Source organism: Thunnus albacares, chromosome 3 (assembly GCF_914725855.1).
Source record: "Thunnus albacares chromosome 3, fThuAlb1.1, whole genome shotgun sequence".
Lineage (NCBI taxonomy): Eukaryota > Metazoa > Chordata > Actinopteri > Scombriformes > Scombridae > Thunnus > Thunnus albacares.
In genome coordinates, this window is record NC_058108.1 from 8,595,076 (window position 1) to 8,612,694 (window position 17,619).

General features: G+C 40.2%; 5 protein-coding genes across 7 annotated transcripts in view; 2 read left to right on the forward strand and 3 right to left on the reverse strand.

Moving 5' to 3' along the window:
* Positions 1-509, reverse strand: part of zgc:175214 (uncharacterized protein LOC557610 homolog) — an 8,282-nt gene extending 7,773 nt beyond the window's left edge. Inside the window, exon 1 of the mRNA XM_044346210.1 lies at positions 128-509. The gene's annotated coding sequence lies outside the window, so the exon portion shown is untranslated. The remainder of the gene's footprint in view (positions 1-127) is intronic.
* LOC122979036 (inositol 1,4,5-trisphosphate receptor-interacting protein) overlaps positions 1-9,407 on the forward strand; it is an 11,058-nt gene extending 1,651 nt beyond the window's left edge. The window contains exons 2-4 of one of the 3 annotated variants that reach the window (XM_044346204.1): positions 136-233; positions 360-475; positions 1,221-2,783. In XM_044346204.1, the coding sequence (XP_044202139.1) occupies positions 136-233; positions 360-475; positions 1,221-1,239 (233 nt within the window). In that variant the 3' untranslated portion in view covers positions 1,240-2,783. Of the gene's footprint in view, positions 1-135; positions 234-359; positions 476-1,220; positions 2,784-7,021; positions 7,235-7,537 lie in introns of those variants that run through there. The other 2 variants (XM_044346202.1, XM_044346203.1) reach the window with 2 other exon arrangements.
* Positions 2,116-7,028, reverse strand: LOC122979043 (calcium homeostasis modulator protein 1). The gene is made up of 2 exons (XM_044346212.1): positions 4,780-7,028; positions 2,116-3,374 (listed from the first exon to the last, which is right to left on the reverse strand). The coding sequence occupies exons 1-2, from the start codon at positions 5,323-5,325 to the stop codon at positions 2,868-2,870; spliced, it is 1,053 nt and encodes a 350-aa protein (XP_044202147.1). The 5' UTR covers positions 5,326-7,028; the 3' UTR covers positions 2,116-2,867.
* Positions 9,408-9,510: 103 nt separating the features above from the next.
* On the reverse strand, positions 9,511-12,560 carry zp3c (zona pellucida glycoprotein 3c). Its single transcript, XM_044346207.1, has 8 exons — positions 11,969-12,560; positions 11,760-11,866; positions 11,385-11,488; positions 10,747-10,930; positions 10,544-10,667; positions 10,374-10,462; positions 10,054-10,127; positions 9,511-9,742 (listed from the first exon to the last, which is right to left on the reverse strand). Exons 1-8 carry the CDS (start codon positions 12,500-12,502, stop codon positions 9,564-9,566), a joined length of 1,395 nt encoding a protein of 464 aa, XP_044202142.1. The 5' UTR covers positions 12,503-12,560; the 3' UTR covers positions 9,511-9,563.
* Positions 12,561-12,955: 395 nt separating this feature from the next.
* Positions 12,956-17,541, forward strand: LOC122979039 (ras-related protein Rab-40C-like). The gene is made up of 6 exons (XM_044346208.1): positions 12,956-13,669; positions 13,762-13,822; positions 13,915-13,975; positions 14,078-14,155; positions 14,337-14,559; positions 15,428-17,541. The coding sequence occupies exons 1-6, from the start codon at positions 13,516-13,518 to the stop codon at positions 15,730-15,732; spliced, it is 882 nt and encodes a 293-aa protein (XP_044202143.1). The 5' UTR covers positions 12,956-13,515; the 3' UTR covers positions 15,733-17,541.
* Positions 17,542-17,619: the final 78 nt, after the last annotated feature.

Here is a 17,619-nt window from a genome sequence, read left to right on the forward strand (position 1 = left end):
TTGAGTGGATTTGATTGATTGTCAGTTGCCTTATAGCATGTGCTGTTCAGGAGTTGTTATTGTCAAAAGCTGAATCTCACTCAGTCACGTCATAAACACAGACTGCTTTGTAACAGGAAATACTTACATTTCCAGCGGAAAAGGCCCTCTTTGACTTCACTTTCGGCAGTATTGTCCCCACACCAGTTTCAATGACATCCGCTGTTCAAAATGACAGTCCTCGTCCAATGAAGGTAATTATCTGGCATTAGTCTGTGCTTTGTCTTCCCCCCAAAGCTGCTTTTTTAACAGAGGATTTTCACAAGTCTCATCCCCCTCTGCTCTCCTCTGTTGTCTCCTTCAATCCTCTGATCTTGCAGGGGGTGTTCCTCCTCAGTATACAAGCCAGAGATGTGCTTCCCTCAAAGCCCAAACAAAGTGAGGACAGCTCCATGCAATCAACAACAGTCCTCGAGCTGGGTTCGGTATTTTGCTGGTGTGTGTGTGTTTGTCAGTCAGTGTGTGTGTTTGCGTAGGGGGGGGATCCTACTCTCCCTCTAACCATCTGTTCCTTCAATTGAGAAAAAAAAAAAAATCAGAGACAAAGACGGTGTGTGTGCAAGAGTGTGTCTGCGTGTGTCGTATTCAGTCTCTCCCACCTCCAGCTGGCTTTGTCATGGCAGGCTTCCCTTCTTCCTATTTCAATCCATAATGGTGCTCAGAGAGAGCCTGCAATTCGCCTTTCCCTTCCTCTCCTTGCTCTGCTCTGCCTTGGGTTTGTAAACAGATCTCTGCTCATGTGACCAGCCGTTTTGCCTCGCAACTCTCCTCTCCCTCAGCCCTCCCTCGTTACCTCTGTCCTCCAATCTGTAGGCAGAAGGAAGGCAGAATGAGCCAGACACTGACGAATAGGGCGCCTGCAAGCATGCTGATGTGTGTGTGTCTGTGTGCGCACGCCCCTGTGCGTGTATATATGTGAGAGGGAGACAAGAGAGGCACTTGCAGCAAAGTCAAGGGAGGCCCTAGTCAGTAACATGCGCATGGCTGATGTCCTGACAACCAAAACAAAGCCATTTCTCTGAAGTGGAGGTCAACAAAGGCAGAGATGATGCAACCTCATTCACCCTTTCCCTTCCTTAACACGTACACACATTGTATTTTTAGAGCTAGAGCAAGCGCTGAGTACTTTTTAGATGTGCTTTGTTTGAGCTATATATAAACACCATGTCACTCTTTTGCAGCGGAACAACAAAGCAGTAAGAGCAGAGATGAGGGGAGGAGGTGTTTCTGCAGATAGAGGGAACACAGAAGAAAGTAAGATATGAAGGGAAATCATATCAAGAAAGAGAGAGGGACACACAGAGAGAAAAATCACAGCCTGGACAAAGACGTTGCATGCACGTCCACCCCCACACCAGCGGCCCCGGCTGCCAATTCGCTGAGGGAGAGAACAGCTGCTGGGCTACTGGGTGAGCTGTGAGAGAGTCAAGGGGAGTGCTGCTCCACCAATCCCCAGGGGGAGGGGAGGGATGGAGGGAGAGAAGCTTCAATGGGATCCATGCCATTTTCATTCACCCCCTCCTCCTCCTCTAGTAATGTCATTACTTCTGAATACTGAGGAACAGCTGGCTTGACTGCACAGATGCATGAGCATAAATATAGCCCTTAATACACTGCATGCATTGTCGTGTTTTTACACGTTTCAGAATCAAAGATAATGCGTGTTGTTATTGTTGGCATGTGAGGGATAGTGGTTTTGGTAACAGCACGCCCTCTTGTGATATTTGATGAAAAGACCATTGTATCAACAGCTTCCTGGAGAAGTATAGCATATGAACGTTTTCATCTGAACGAAGGTTTTTCAAACAAGAAGAAGAAGAATTCCCCAGTGTCTCATTGTGAAAGGTTTTTATTGGGGAGTGACTGACTAAACTGGGAATAGAGCAACATAATAAGGGAGCGAGAGAGATGCAAATGTTGACATTGTTTTCTCAGAGGCATGTAAATAGTTTAGGCTGTCACAACCTTTTGTTTTTGCATAAATCAAAGGTTTGCCTGATTGGAAATACACTAGCAGTGTAGGATTATCAGCTCATGCCAAGGTTTAAATGTGTTTAGTGTTAAAGTTAAAGTGTTAATGGCCAAGTTGAAATCTTTACAGGACTGGTAACTTTGGATACTTGTTAACATGGCCCAGCGTAGATAGATATTCAACAATGACTCCTAAAGTATTTGTCTGAAAGTGTACCTCTAATAGCGTTTTTCCCCCATCTGTCATATGACCCATGTTATCAGCTTATGTTTCGTGCCCTGGGAGTATTTATGGCAGCTCTGCACTTGAGAGCAACACAAACATTTAGCATTATCAATGAGAACTCTCCAGTGTGTTGTAATAATGCTTTACTATCCGCCTGATACAACAGCTCTATTTCTGCAGCCTACAATATACAGAGACGTCAGATTTTTGCCAAGATCAGTCCCTCAGAGAGCAGCAGCAGAATGTGAACAGTAATTAATGCCTTATAGATAAAACATAGCTGTGACAACAGTAAAAACAACATGTTTTGGACTACATCCAATACCAGACATCTTCTGAGTAAACTGAACTGTATGTGAACTAGAAATATGTTGACACTCAGTTTTTTCCACTTTGTGGGTTTTATGCTCAAGTATTGTACCATAAGTCAAATTACATATTGCACCAAATATTCTATGCATTAAGTACAAATCTGATTCAGCTGAACCATATTGTATCTCTAACATTTAAACAAATTCTAAAGATAAAGTTGTCCCCTGGTTGTAGAAATAAAATAATTCCTGTACCAATACAGTTATGTGAAAGCTAAAGACAACCCAGCTGTAGCATTTCTTTTTCCCGTTTGAATTCTTCAGACCTTACTATAATACACCGCCCATTCCTTTTTCTCTATGTCATGGGTGTGCCCCTTTACAAACCCATTTACTGCTCCATTGACTTCACCATTCAGTCTGCCATTGTTTTCACCATTTATCTGGTCCTTTCTCAGAGCCAGAGCTGGTTTACAGGTGTGCCAATTCCACAAAACTTTATTCATATCATCCTGGGCCCTGATACCCAGAAGCCTGTCTTCATCGCTTCTCTTCTTGTCTTCGTCTTCATCGAAGCTGTCGTCCTTGCTGGAGTGATGGTGGTAGAAGTTCTCTCCGCTGATGTTCTCAAAGTACTGGTGGATGCAAACCTTGGCAAAGCTCTTGGCGTGCTCTTTACAGGTCTCATCAAACATCTTGCGCTCAATGTCAATGTAATGAGACCAGTATTTGGTCTTGAGGAAGGCGGCCTGGGTAAAGCATGGTCGAATAGCCCGGATCAGGAAGGCCGTGACGGTCATCATGAGCAGAAACATCCATCCGCATGCCTGTGATATATAAACATGTATTAATATATTGATATAGCAAGCTAAGCTAGAGAATCTAGCTCTTATGTTACTATTATAAATAGTCAAAAGGTGATGGAAAAAATCCATCAAGCAGCTCCCCAACTGTTTCATAGTTCATTAACAGAATCATTATCCCCTGTATATCAATAGACATTTTGGAGACATGTTACTTTAAAGCTTGTATAATTGCCCTTTGGCTGATCAAAGATCTTAATCATAGTGTGGGTGTTTTTGGGTGGATGGAAATCAGTCCCAGTTCCTTGAATAATAAATTTAGAGGCTTATCTATTCCTTTAATAAGCAATCAAGAAAGCCTCATTGAACTCAAAGGGAGCGAGAGTCGGGTGGGGAGACTTAAGTTAACTACAGTTTTTGAGAAATAAATCACATCTTGTGATGAAGTTGAAAAACTGCCTGCTGAAAGTGTTCCCAACTTTTGGCAAAAAACAAAGACCGTCTATTTAAATTGATTGACTGATCTAACAATCAGAGATTAAAATATTTATCTCCCCATATACTGGAAACACAAGAATTAATAGGTTACAACAATACTTCTTTTGTGCTGCTGCATAAGGTTTCACAGGTTTTATTTGATTAATAATGCATTGCTCTCATTGAATGATTACACATTCAATTGCTAAAAAGTATGTGGAAACAATCTCAGTGGCTATTATTAACTGGCATTTGAGTTAAATGGAGTAATACAAGGTAAAAACAAAAAATAAATAAATGTTAAAAAGTAGTCAGGAGGAGGCTCAGAAATGACAATCAGACATGTATTATAGAGATATTAGAGATTGAGGTCATGGGTCCCTACAGATGACTTCCTGACTTTTTTTTAATTTATTTTAATTTGATTTGATTTCCCAATGATTTATATTATTTTTATTTTATTTGCCAACATGAATGTCTAGATACTCTTTCAAAGCCATTCCAAATATAGTAAATACTGGAATCACTCAACTACCATTGGTACATTTTTAATTGTAGCTTGTAAATTCCTGCAGGTTGTTAAATCTACCAAATACAAAGGATATGACCTTAATTTCCTCAATGGTAGCTATATAAAGTGCCCTGGCTATAGTTTAACCATGTTATTGCTGTTTGTTACTTAGCCTAAAGTTCCACACAGCCTTGTTAGCTAAACTATCAGCAGTAACCATTTCAATTTAGATTTATTTTGTCGACATTTTGACCACATTTCTTCCTGTGTTATTCTGTTTTTCATTTGGCTTTTGAACTTTTGTTCTAAAAAATTGTGTTGTTGTCTCCTTCCATTATTTCTGTTTACTCTACAGCTCTGCCTCTCCAAAAAGTTTCCACCTAATGACCTTTCAGAATAAAACTGTTCATAGCAATATGAAGTAAACAATCAGCAGGCTACCTGTGATATACACTTGATGTATCGTGATGCTGCCACTCTTATTTCCTGATGCTCAAACAGGTCTTTGCATGGAATCTTTGCCAGAAGTTTTATCTTCTCCGTCTCTGACATCCCCTTTACCAGACTGTAATTCCCAAACTTTTCAATATCCAAGTTGACACTGAAAGCACACAAAAAGCTCTTCCCATCCATGAGAGTGACAGACACCCACACCGCAGGTGCTATCAAGGATCTCTGCGTGATTGAACAAAACATGTAGCGAAGGACTGAGGGATCCTTCCTCCGTCTCCCTGTGGGTCTCTTCCACTCCTCGGCAAGCACTGACACATTATTGTTCAATACAAAACCTAACATAAAGAACCATAGAGGGGGAATAATAAGCAATCCGATCCCATAGGTGTAGTTGTATTCTGGCATACAGGGGCAGCTGAACTCAAAGGCAGAGTACATCTGTGCGCTAGCTAGTGCCATTATACCACAGATCCCATTCATAAAAGATTCCTGGTTGGACTGGAGAAACTGGAACATCATACGAAACTTATCCATCTTGGGGGATGTGTTGGGTCAAAGTAATAAAATCTGTGAAAAGAAGTAGAGCAGGAAGTCAAGTTCCAGTGCTTTTTAAATAAGTGAAAAAAAATTAAACCTTTTTCCTATTGTGTTAATTGAAGGTTTAGAAGGAATGTGGTGCCACTTTCTGACAGGTCACTCTTTTAAAAGAATTTACAAGTTGTAACTAATGGCTTTATTAATAATTTCATAAATGTTTAGTAATAGACCAGTAATAAAATTAACTTTTGGACTGCCACGTTATGAAATATCTCTGGCTGCTGATTCATTAATAAAGTCAAGACAATAATAGTCATTAATAAAAGGTAATAAATGCCAAATCTATAGTTATGAATGTTATTCAGTCATTAATAAAGTAATAAGCCTGCAGCAAAGATTATCTCTAATTTCAAACGTTACAAACACTTATTAAAGGGTGCTTACAAAGTCTGCAGTGGTAAATGTTACTGAGTTGCTAATAAATGCATTTTGGCCCATATGCTCTGCACCTCTTTTCCTGAAGATTGGAGGCTCAACAGCCAGAGACATTTTTCACAACACATCAATCCAAAAGTTGCTCTTAATGGTTTATAACTGTTCTATAAAGAATTAGTACATTATTTATTAACCAATAATTGAGCCATTAGTTAAAACATATAAATGCTCTATAAAGGGTCTCTTATTAGAAAGTGGTACCAGAATCTCATATGTTCTCAGTGAACCATGACTCTTATTCTAAACCCTGTCTTATGTATAATAATACAAAGTCAGGCATCTATGGATATTGATCAGAAAGTAACAAGCCACACATAGACTTACCTGTTTTCTTAAGAGTGGATGAACAAAAGCAGAGGAAAAAATTCACACAGTGATAATGTCCATCATAAGTAAGCTGCTGTTCTTTATATGCCTATTAAACATTGTATCTCAGACTGACTGAAAAGTGTATCTCGAACTCTCTATGGTGATGTTCAAAGCCTACCACATCATCTGTCATCATGCCCCTCCCTTCACAGGCACCTGTGTTTAGTGTGATGTAACAAAAACGATTCTCATTCAACCCACTCTTTCACAAAACGTCAACCTGTTACAAGCTTCAGAAAAAACACTTATGTAGTTTCCAGTCAGTCATTTCACAATTCACACATGAATGTTTTTTCTTACTTAGATGAATGCAGTATGTAGAAGTGTTAACTTATGGTACAGTACCTGAGCCTCAGGGATTCAATGTTGTTCAGCTTTAGCCGTACCAATTGAGACATGCAAAAATGGTCTTGAACCATTCAAATATGTCTGGCTTTGGCTGGAAAATTTGGTTGTTGTCTAAGAGGTGAAAGGTTAATATGTTTCCACTTGCTTGAACCAAACAGATCAAGAGACTATAGCTGCAATGCAAGATGTGATAGTTATTAAATCACCAAGGGATTTGTTAGTTTATTAGACCTTTGAACTCCCGCTGAATGAAGCAGAGCTCGACAAACCAGTTAGAAGCCCACAGGTGAATAAAAGGTAGAGGCTTACACACAAACCATTATCCACACGTAGTTTTTGTTTGTGTTATACTACGTGGCCTAATACTTTCATATCATAGTATACTATCCTGTCATCAAAACTGTTTGAGGTTTAGGTAGTGACTCAGACTTCAGACTCTTCTGCATGTGCTGTTAAACTTACAGGAAGTCTGTGCTGTCAGTTTTTTCAGTGTGTTGCACAGGAAAATGTCACAGCATAACACATGGGCAGGGTGTGCAGGAAATAAGTCACGAAAGACAACCTATATCTGAAAAATAGGAAGAGACTGTCGAGCTTGTGCCTGTGCAAGGTTAGTCTCCTGCTTCCTCCTTTGACCTATTTACACATTACCACAACGTTGCAAGATTAAGATAATCAATCATTATTTCTTGTGGTGCGTATTCTTTTTCTTCTCATATTATGTTATGTGCTGTAGTAAATAGTGTTTTATATCAAATGTAATCACAGAAATAAGTAAAGAGGATGCTTCTAGGCCATCAAGGAAGTACCTTCTTTCTCTCTGACTTTGCATCACCGTCAACTTTGGCAAGATGAACATTTCTCATAAAGTATTTTTATCTATCATTACCACAACTTTCATTCAATGTGTTGTTTTTACATGTTTAGACAAACTCATGCATTTTTCAAAAGTGCTGAAATATTTGTAACTATTTTTTATGCCGTTTGATCCATTCAGAGACAGTGCTGACAATGCAAGATACTCTGCTCCGAGTGTTTGTGGTCACTCTGAGTCTCATGCGTCTCTGGGATGACCCCGGGATTGAAGAAGGGGACAATATCATCTTGCAAAAGCAGGAAGAGTGGCTGCTGAGGGAAAGGGAGAAACTGGACCAGGAAATAGCACCTGTCAATCAGGAAATGACACACACTGATGATAAAGGGCCTCTGGATGATGTAATAAATGTCAACAAAGAACAAAATGAGGCTTCAGTCTCAAAAGAGTTTGACCAACGCGTTACTGAAAAAGATAAAATGCCAGATGTGATTGACACCAACCAAGATTCAGAGGAAGATGATGAACATTTTATAGATAACAACAATTCAAGTCTGCCAGAAAAGTCCAAAAGTGACACTGATCAAAAAGATGTTTCCCAAGTAGAGGGCAGTTTACAACTGGACATGAACAATGAAGTGTTCAGCTCCAAGCAACAAGAAGCACCTCTATCCCACCACACCAAGACGTCAGACAATGAAACTTCAGAGAATGCGCTTTCTGACTGGGAGAAGGATTACCTCTGGTACATATGGAACACGCTTTCCATTATTTCCTTGATCCGCTTCTTCAGGAAATGCCTGAGGAGAAATCCTCAAATGAAACAAGAAGAAGCCAGGAACTTCCCAGTGCCGCTACCAGACAGCAACACTCTACAGCGTTTCTATTCTAAATGTATTCAAGTCTCACTCAAAGAGAAGTGCAGAGAGGGTGAATTTTTGGAGGGGTTTGTAGCAGACCTGCTGGAATCGATGAGGAGCATCTGTGATAGAAATGGCGATATGCTGATGGAGGACTTTCAGATGGTGGATGTGTGTGATATCATTGTCACCTTCACCCCACCAGAGCCGTACAGCTTTCAGTGTCTGCTCAGTAACAACCAGGCTACTGACCTGCTGCCAGATAGGCAAGTCTGTGGCCAAATAAAGCTGGTGGAAAATAAAAAAATCCCAAATGGCTGCCCCTGTCAGTCTTCAGATGCAGACGATGATATGGTTTGCCTGCTGCACTGCGAGAATGAGAGGGTAAAGACAAAAATCATGGATGTTTGTGATGGTCCTCTTTGCATGAAGAACTCCCCATTCCTGTCAAAATCCCAGGTTACCAGATGGTTTCAGAGCACTATAAGACAAGCATGGACACTGATTTCACACAAGTATGAGTTTGAGCTCAACATTCGCTACATCGATGCTCCTGGCGCTCTGGTAGTTCGATTCAGATCTGGCAAGAGGATTTGCTTCAGTTTAAACCCTGTAGTTAAATTCAACTCTGATGCTCATTTCTATATTACCCCTTACTTCCCTTCCAGCTTGGATACATTCTGGACACTCTCTCTGACCATCTATGAAGATCGCTTCTTAGAACACATCTCTAAACAGCTTCCTGAAAACTCATGTCACATTCAAACTCTTGACATTGCACGTTTCCTTCACAAGAGACAAACAGCACTGTCAGGAAGTAGCTCTCTGAAGGATTTTCATTTCAAAACTGCACTAATGCACCTGCTTTTGACCAAGGACCCATCACACTGGAAACCAGATAATGTGGCTTGCAGGCTACGAGACTTACTGGCCTTCATACAGAGAAGCCTTGAGAAAAAGCTGCTGCACCACGTTCTTATTGGGAACCCTTTAAATCAAAGGGTAATTCAACTCCCTGCTGAGTTGACTCATGTAAAGCCAGTGAATCTCTTCCATCCCCTTGTGGTACACAACTGCATCTACAAAAATGCTGTAATGCATTTCCAGGAGACTCTTAGAAATGCAGACATGCTGATACATGATTATGTTAAGTGTATTGACGGGGCTAATTGTGCAATTTGATTTTTTTTTTTTTTAAGTTCAGTTTAAATGTTTTTCTCTTGAGTTATTCTTTATACCAGACAAAATTAATGAGTTTTGTCTGTTCATGGAGTAATGCAATATTGAACACAAAACTAAAATATTGATCAATTTTATTCAACATTGTGGTCACTTCCACATGACGAATTTCAGTAGTCATGGTCCCAGAAGTTTAGGAAGTCTTTGTGCTCTGCCATATCAGGGTCCTCCAAGCTGAATGTGTCCGTGTCAGTGTCAAAGGATTTCATCCGCGGGTAAAACTCCACAGGTCCATCCTTCCTGCTCAAGTCGACCGTCCAAGAGGGACCGGAAACCATATTTCTAGAAGCTGTTGGAATAGGATGCATTAAAACATTCAAGTAGCTGTTGTGAACTGTTCAAAGTTTCATTCCAGTGTGTTATTAAAGCTCATTGATGTGACAAAAGCTTGAGAAAGTAATCTTACAGCTTGTAAAACATAATGGTTTTGATTAAGTGTTTTTTTCCCCCGTCTCATTGCCTATACATGACAGCAAGATACTTTGTGGCTGATGCTTGTGTTAAGCTCTGTGTTGAATCATTGCAGAGGTGCTATATTCTATACAGACAGGTTTGTAAAGAATCCTTTTCCATAATGTGCAAACAAATATGGAGACTTACCCCTAGGCTGTGATGATGAGCAGGATGATTCACAACAGGCGCACACAGAGTCATCACCGTATAGCTCCTTCCACCTGAAACCATTAACAGGGTTATATCAGGTCCCGAAAATGTAGAAGATTGACAAGCTTGGTGTTAAAACCGTAAAAAAAAAAAAAAAAAAAAAAAAAAAATCCACTACAAAACAAGCAGCAATACAACAGGGGTTTAATAAAAGTTTTAACTTTGGCTTAACAAGCAAAGCATCCTGCAAGACATTCAAAGCAAGTCAACTCCACCTGTGGGTGTTTCAACTCTTGCCAGAGTCAAAGTTAACTCACTTTTTGGTAGCTGGATCATAACTGCAAGCCTTCGAACTTGGAGTTGGAGTAAGTTTCCCCAAAGAGATGTCACAGTGCATGTAGAGTTGCTGAAAGAAGGATTTCAGAGTCAAAGATTACATATTTCTATTTGACAGTTTACAACTTTGTACCAGTTACTCTCGACATACCTGTGTTGAGGAACTGGAAGCCGTGTCCTTGAAAATGAAGGCACCCACGCTGAACCTCTGGGTCATCTTTGAGGAACCAGTGAGGAACTTTGATTGCGCATTCAGCTTACCATCAATCATACAACTGCAATAAGAGAATATGCATGTTTGTGTCCAACCATGAGTAATGTCCATCTTATTCTGAAGCATAATTTAAGTTTTACCCTTGATTATCAATGATTGCATATTTAGGACTGGAGTTGGGGTCTTGGGAGGCTGTCATGAAGCACTTGTTGATGTACATCCTCTGATCTCCAGAGCTTGCAGTGTTGTCAGGTCGCTTGGCCTCAAAGTACATCAGCTGTCCCAAGGTGTAGGTTTTAGCCCCAGTGATTTCATTCCCTGATGCTGAGGCAAAGTGAGGGAAGTCAGTCACTGGACAATTTTAGATACAAAATTAGGAGAGCTGTCATATATGTTGTGATTGGGTAACAAAAATCTTAAGCCTGCAAAGTGTTTGTGGGGAAATATTTGATCTGATCTTTTAGCGGTCCAAATATGCTGTGATGAATGCCTGAGAATATTTTTAGGACATGCTTCAGCATTGTGTACTTTAGTATATTTAGTGCACCTTCAGATCTGTGACATAGCTATTCCTGCAAGAAAATGCAAATAAAAAAAGAAGTGTGAACTAAAGAGTTTGTCCAGCTGTGAGTTAATGTTGAATGCAACTCTTCAATTACACGTGTGTTTAGTCTGTCTTTGTCAATTTCCTTTGTCACTGCCCAGGAGCTTTGAATGTTAAGGGGAATGCTTATGTATGTGAACAGGAATCAATTCACATTATAAAAAGGCAACATACCATCTTGAGAAGTGAGCATGAAACTACTTTTTGGTTGGAGTGCTTTGTAAACTGTGCCACCTTTAAGTATGGGATAGAAGCCAACTTTATAGGAGTGAAACAACCTGCAGCAGTCAAGAGAAAACACAAGTTAATACAAAATTGGACAACTGAAAGTAGTCTTAACAGTGTGCTGTGTAGCCAAACTGTTTGGCATCCTCAATCCACAAAATTTAGAAATCATCAAATGCTACTAAGATGATAAAATCAGTTATGACCAAAACCTAAAATTCTTGCACAATATGGCACAGCATTGACTAACAGAACAGTGAGTTTATTTCACTAGCCACAGCTACTCTCAGCTCAGATTGAGTTAACTACTATACAAAATCTTACCTGGGATATTTACACTGCAGGGGAATGTTAAAGGGCATTTCTCTTAAAATGGGACCAGTTGGATTGTAGCGGAGAACGTTGCTGATGGACAGATAATCTGCATTACTCTGGAACAGAAACATTTGTGTTAGTGGTATTTGACAAAATGAAGCAGAAAACTTATATGGTGAAAATAGAGACAAAGAGTAAGAAAATGGCCGTTTACCAACCTCTCTCTTGTATCCACAGTCATTTTTCAGAAGGTACAGAAGGTAGTAATGAGCTTTCGTACCTTGGTTCACAGGACAGGTGCCTAATTTCAAATATTTGTATGCATCCGTGGTCTTAAAGACCTCCCTCCTGATTCTTACATACATTCTGTCGACATGGCACAAGATTTCAACCAACTTTCGTCGGGTTGTTTGTCCACCTTCAGTTTCAGGGGCAGCAGTCACAAGCAACATAGACTTGACTGAGTTAGGGAGGGGCCTGGAACCCTTTTCTGGCTTGAAAAGTGCTTTCTGGTCCTTGGAGGTTGAGACAATCCGGTACTGAGGAACCTTCTTGGCTTCAGGTAACGCATCTTTGAATTGGGCTCTGGGTGCAGGGGCTTGGGTTCTTTCTTCATCTATCACTGTCTCCATTCTCGCCCACTCTAATTCAGGATCTTGCACAAAGGGGCCATACCCAGCCCCACTGCTAAATGCATAGCGATAGGCAGAACAACACAGTAGGAATAAAAGCCCAGCATGTACCAGCCCCATTTTCTCTCTGGTGGCTACCGCCCACTGAAGCTGACCCCTCACCTAAACAGGTTGTGCATGAGAGAAGAGTTTTCACCTGGCTTTTATCTTCTGCAATCAGGAAGAATTTCCACAGCTGCTGCAAATGTCAATCAAGAACAACCAGTGCGATCTGAACAATGATAATCACCTTATATACCTTTCTCTTTATCTGTCAAACACCAGTGTGGGATAGAACAAAGGGGACAGAATCAATACATTACATCACTTTTATTAAACATGAAAAATACTCACTGTCAGTTCCAATGTTTTCTAAATGCATATTTAGAGGATCTGGATTTATGGTCATGGTTATATTTGCCATTTAAAATCAACAAGCCAACAATACTTTGTATTTTCTGGTTCATATTTTCATACATACACAGACGTTCATGGAATTCTTTTATTTTTTTTAAAATCATATCGGAAATTACGTAACTCGTGATGTCAATACCAGGAAGTTCCAACACTGTCCACTTTAGTCGTTGTGCTCCGTAGCTGAAAAACCCGCATTGGCATTTTTCTCTTATAAACAAAGTGGAAAAAACTCCAACTGGTTTGGTAGGGTATCGACTTATGTATGAGTGAACAACCTCATTTCTACTTTATATCTTTTATTTGTGCTAGAATGCGTAACAATCGTTAGTTTTAGCTGGCTAGCTAGCAAGCTAACAGCTAGGGTTGTTTTGGTTATTTATGTGAACGTTAACGTTACATCGACAGCGTCTGGGCTCAGCTGCCCGGTGCTAAAACACTTGAACGTTTGTTTCAGTGGAGTCAGGAAATTATTTGATGTATTAGAAGAAGCTAAGAAGGAAAAGATGGTGTTCATGTAAATCGGACGTAGTGCACCAGTTAGCTGACTAGCTTACGTTAACGTCAAACGGCGGTCGCCCAGCTTTCGATTACCACCGCTGGGGACCGTCTGGCTCGTCCCTCGCCCCGAACAGAGGACGTCTGGTGAGCTCAAAAAAGCTCTTCGTGAACCGGATCCAATGCGTGGGATAATGGGGGCCCAGAGTAGTCCTGTCAAGAGTTACGATTATCTACTGAAATTTCTTTTGGTGGGAGACAGCGATGTTGGAAAGGGAGAAATCTTGGACAGTTTACAAGACGGATCAGTGGAGTCTCCCTATGCCTACAGCAGCGGTGAGTAGCAGTCTATGTCTTTGTTTAAGCTGGTTTGAAGTTACGTTCACAATAACTTACAATGTCTCAATCTGGACCGTGTGAAATTTTAGGGATCGATTACAAGACGACCACAATCCTGCTGGATGGGAGACGAGTGAAATTAGAGTTATGGTAAGCATTTTTACACAGTTCGATATCAACAGAGGCCACAATAATCAAAGCTACAATATGCTGGTCTAATAATATGTGTGTGTTTTCTACAGGGACACATCAGGGCAGGGGAGATTCTGCACCATCTTCAGGTCTTACTCCCGAGGGGCACAGGTGAGGACTATAGAGCAACTTTGGTGTCCCCCCCCCACCTTCCCTCCCTCCCAATTGTTTAAATCTCTAAATATGTCAACTTGTTTGGCTTTCATCCCAAAGGGCATCCTGCTTGTATATGACATCACTAACGGCTGGTCGTTTGATGGTATTGACCGCTGGATCCGGGAAATTGATGAGGTAAACACCATTTCTGGTTGACTTAGAAATATGGGAAACGCATGTAGACGGGGCAATATTGTGTGCTTGTATCTTTCCGGCCCTGAGAAAGACCATTTTCTGTCTGTCTGTGTTTAAGACATACATTATAATTCAAAAACATTATCTAAATGTCGTCACAATATCATTTTATTTCCATCAGCATGCCCCAGGTGTTCCCAGGATCCTGGTGGGCAACAGGCTTCACTTGGCTTTCAAGCGGCAGGTTCCAACAGAGCAAGCGAGGGCTTATGCAGAAAAAAACAGCATGACTTTCTTTGAGGTCAGCCCCCTTTGCAACTTCAATGTCATCGAATCCTTCACAGAGCTCTCGCGCATCGTGCTGATGAGGCATGGGATGGAGAAATTCTGGAGGCCCAACAGAGGTGAGTTTGTTAATCATTTTGTCCGATCAAATCTGTCAGATTAGCAATGTATGTTTGTTTCTATTGTAGATAAAGGGTCAGAACATATTTTTGCACCCCCAATGCAGTCGGTATGAAAGGAATTTCATTTGTACTCTATCAGATTTACATTTGGAAAACTCAAAATTATTGTAAATTCCTAGAAGCAGTGTAAAAGTTATTCTAGATAATCCACTGTTCTCCCTGTCAACAGTTCTCATTGGTATTATTTCTTTGATATAAAGTAGTTTCAGTGAAATCCATTTACTGCAAAGTCTGTGGATTATCCAGAGTAACCTGGACATCTCTAGACAGGCACACTGCTGTTGTTGAGTGTAATGAAATGTGTATATCAGTTATTTTATTACAATCTCAAGGTACTTCACAAAGCAAATTTTTATGAAGAAGCCCTTGAGAACCCATTTCTCACTCACACTGTCATTTCCAAAAATAAGAATAAAATTTCATCTTGAAGAGGAAATTTAGTTAAATTAGCCTCTGTAAAGTAACTTCTGACAAAATGGCATGAAAATGTATCAACATATGAGTGCAGCAAAAATACCATATCATTGCCAAAATCTAGTTATTATCTCCTTTGGCAAATGGCCCTCTGTCCATCAGTCTAATGAAAGTTATTTAAAGTCTATACATTATTCTTCTAGATATCTTAACTTTGTTGTTGGGAGACCTTTAGAAGGGGCTTAAAAAGTAATTGCTGTTTCTGAAAAAGAATAAGAAAAGTGCAAAGAGTGAACAAATAGTAGTGTAGAGACATCTGTAGTTACACTTCAGAGTTTATTTTACATGACATACAATCTTAACAACCATATTCCCTCTTCTTGCTCTCCAGTCTTCAGCCTCCAAGATCTGTGCTGCCGTTCGATTGTCTCCTGCACACCGGTGCACCTCATTGACAAACTGCCTCTCCCTGTCGCCATCAAGTCCCACCTCAAGTCTTTCTCCATGGCCAACGGCATGAATGCAGTCATGATGCACGGACGCTCTTACTCAGTGGCCAACAGCGCAGCCTCAGGCGGCAGCAGCAGCGGTGGAAGCAAAGCCAACAGTCTCAAACGCTCAAAATCCTTTAGGCCTCCACAGAGTCCTCCAAAGAACTCGTCGTCGTCCTCCAAGGGGAACTGTAAGATCTCATAGTGAAGGGGCGGACTAATGGTTGCCTCCATGGGACCGGTGTTAATCGTGTTGTTGCTCCAAGAGGTCGTAAGACCGGAGAAGAGCATGTAGAGCTACCAGCAGAAGCGGATATAGCTGTGAACTCACATTGACCTTTGGGAACTGACTCGGATGGTTGGATTGGATCTGTTCTCTTAGTGCTTGCTGGTGCTTCACCTTGTGGATGTCTGTTTACCTGCACTCTTTATGAAAGAGGCTCACTGTGATCAAGTAGAACAAGATTTCCCTGGGACCAACAGATGTGAATCAAGGATTGTCACTCACCTGGTAACACTACAAATGAGTGGAGGAACATTAGGTAGCTTTTATTTGGAAAAAGGATTGTTTATTGGTATTTAAGTTGGATTTGAAGTTGTAAATATCCTGTATGCGTTCGCTGTTTTGGTGATTGTTCTTTGGAGGGGAGCTCCTTATGCTTGTTTTGTCTTGATTGTTGCGGGAAACCCGCCTTGATTTCCAACATATTTGTGTGTCTTGTACCCTTCGTCCAGAGTTCAAAATCTCTTTTGCAACCTCAACCTTATTTAAAAATGAGATTAGTTAAGTTTTAAACAAAACTGATTTTAAATTGAATGTCATGAGAAAAGCAGGGCCTGTTTCCCCAGATTCCTAGATTACAGCAAAGTTGAGTAAGTTATCCATTGAAAAACATTCTTTGTCTGGCACGACTTGCTGTGATACTTCTAGACTTCAGCCCAAATTAATTTACCCTCCATCTCCATCAGTCATCAGTTTGGATATCTGTCAACTCTCTCAGACCATTTTACACCTCTGAATCTCATCCATAGTTGGGTTTAACTGATTTTAATTCATCAACAGCAATTTTATTCTATTAATTCTTGGGGCAATTCAGAGGTTGCTTGGTGCTGATGAGGAAACCTTGTAAAAACTCAGATTTCAAGATTATGTAATCAGTCGCGGCGTTTTGCCTTAAGAAAGTTTTGCAATTGGTTCACAACAGGAATTTGTAACCTCACAGGACGTTGATGAAAGGAATATTTTTAATTTTGCATTTTTTGGATATTTTCTGTATATGCTATGTATTTATGAATGTAAAACAATATTCATCTTCTACTTTTCTGTGGATTTATGGTGATATGTGGGACTGTAAAAATCAGAGGTGGAATGTAATTGGGTACTGTAATATTATTTAGTGTTGTTGCTGATTTTCTGAGAATTTGAGTAGTTTTGCGGCTTCAATTAATTCTTGTATTCCAACATTCTTAAAAAGTTGTGTATAGCAAGAGGGATTACAGTTGTCATTTACAGTCAAACTTTCATTCTGGACATTTGGTTACTGATGATGAAATTATTTACAAGAAACATGTGATGTCAGATTAATTTGAAGACCTCAGAAAGGGCGCAAAGTCTTTTAATCAGAACTAACCAATGAAAAATTCCTAGTGTCTCTTTTTAAAATAATTGAATAATCTGCACAAATACTGTAATTCCCAATCATCTTTCCACCTCTGATTAACATGTGCTGTATTTCCACTTCAACATTCCCAGTGCCATGACTATATGTATAAGATAAAGTCACTGAGGGGATAAAAATTGGTGCATGTTTCCCACTGACACCTGTTTTATGTGCATTGAGACCAGTACAACAGGCTCCAACAGAGCTGGAGTGAACATTTAAAGCACTATATGTAAACAGTTGTTGTTGTTGTCAGAGCTGCGCCTCAAGGTTTGGATGCGGGATTCATTATAATTTTGTCTCCATGGGCATTGAAAACAAAGCCACCCATCAAAATAAAGGGTAAAACTACAGTTATCGCTTTGTGTTTTCATCCACTTGTGCAATGATTTTTTTCTAAATAGATATAAATAATTTATTCCATTGTGGGA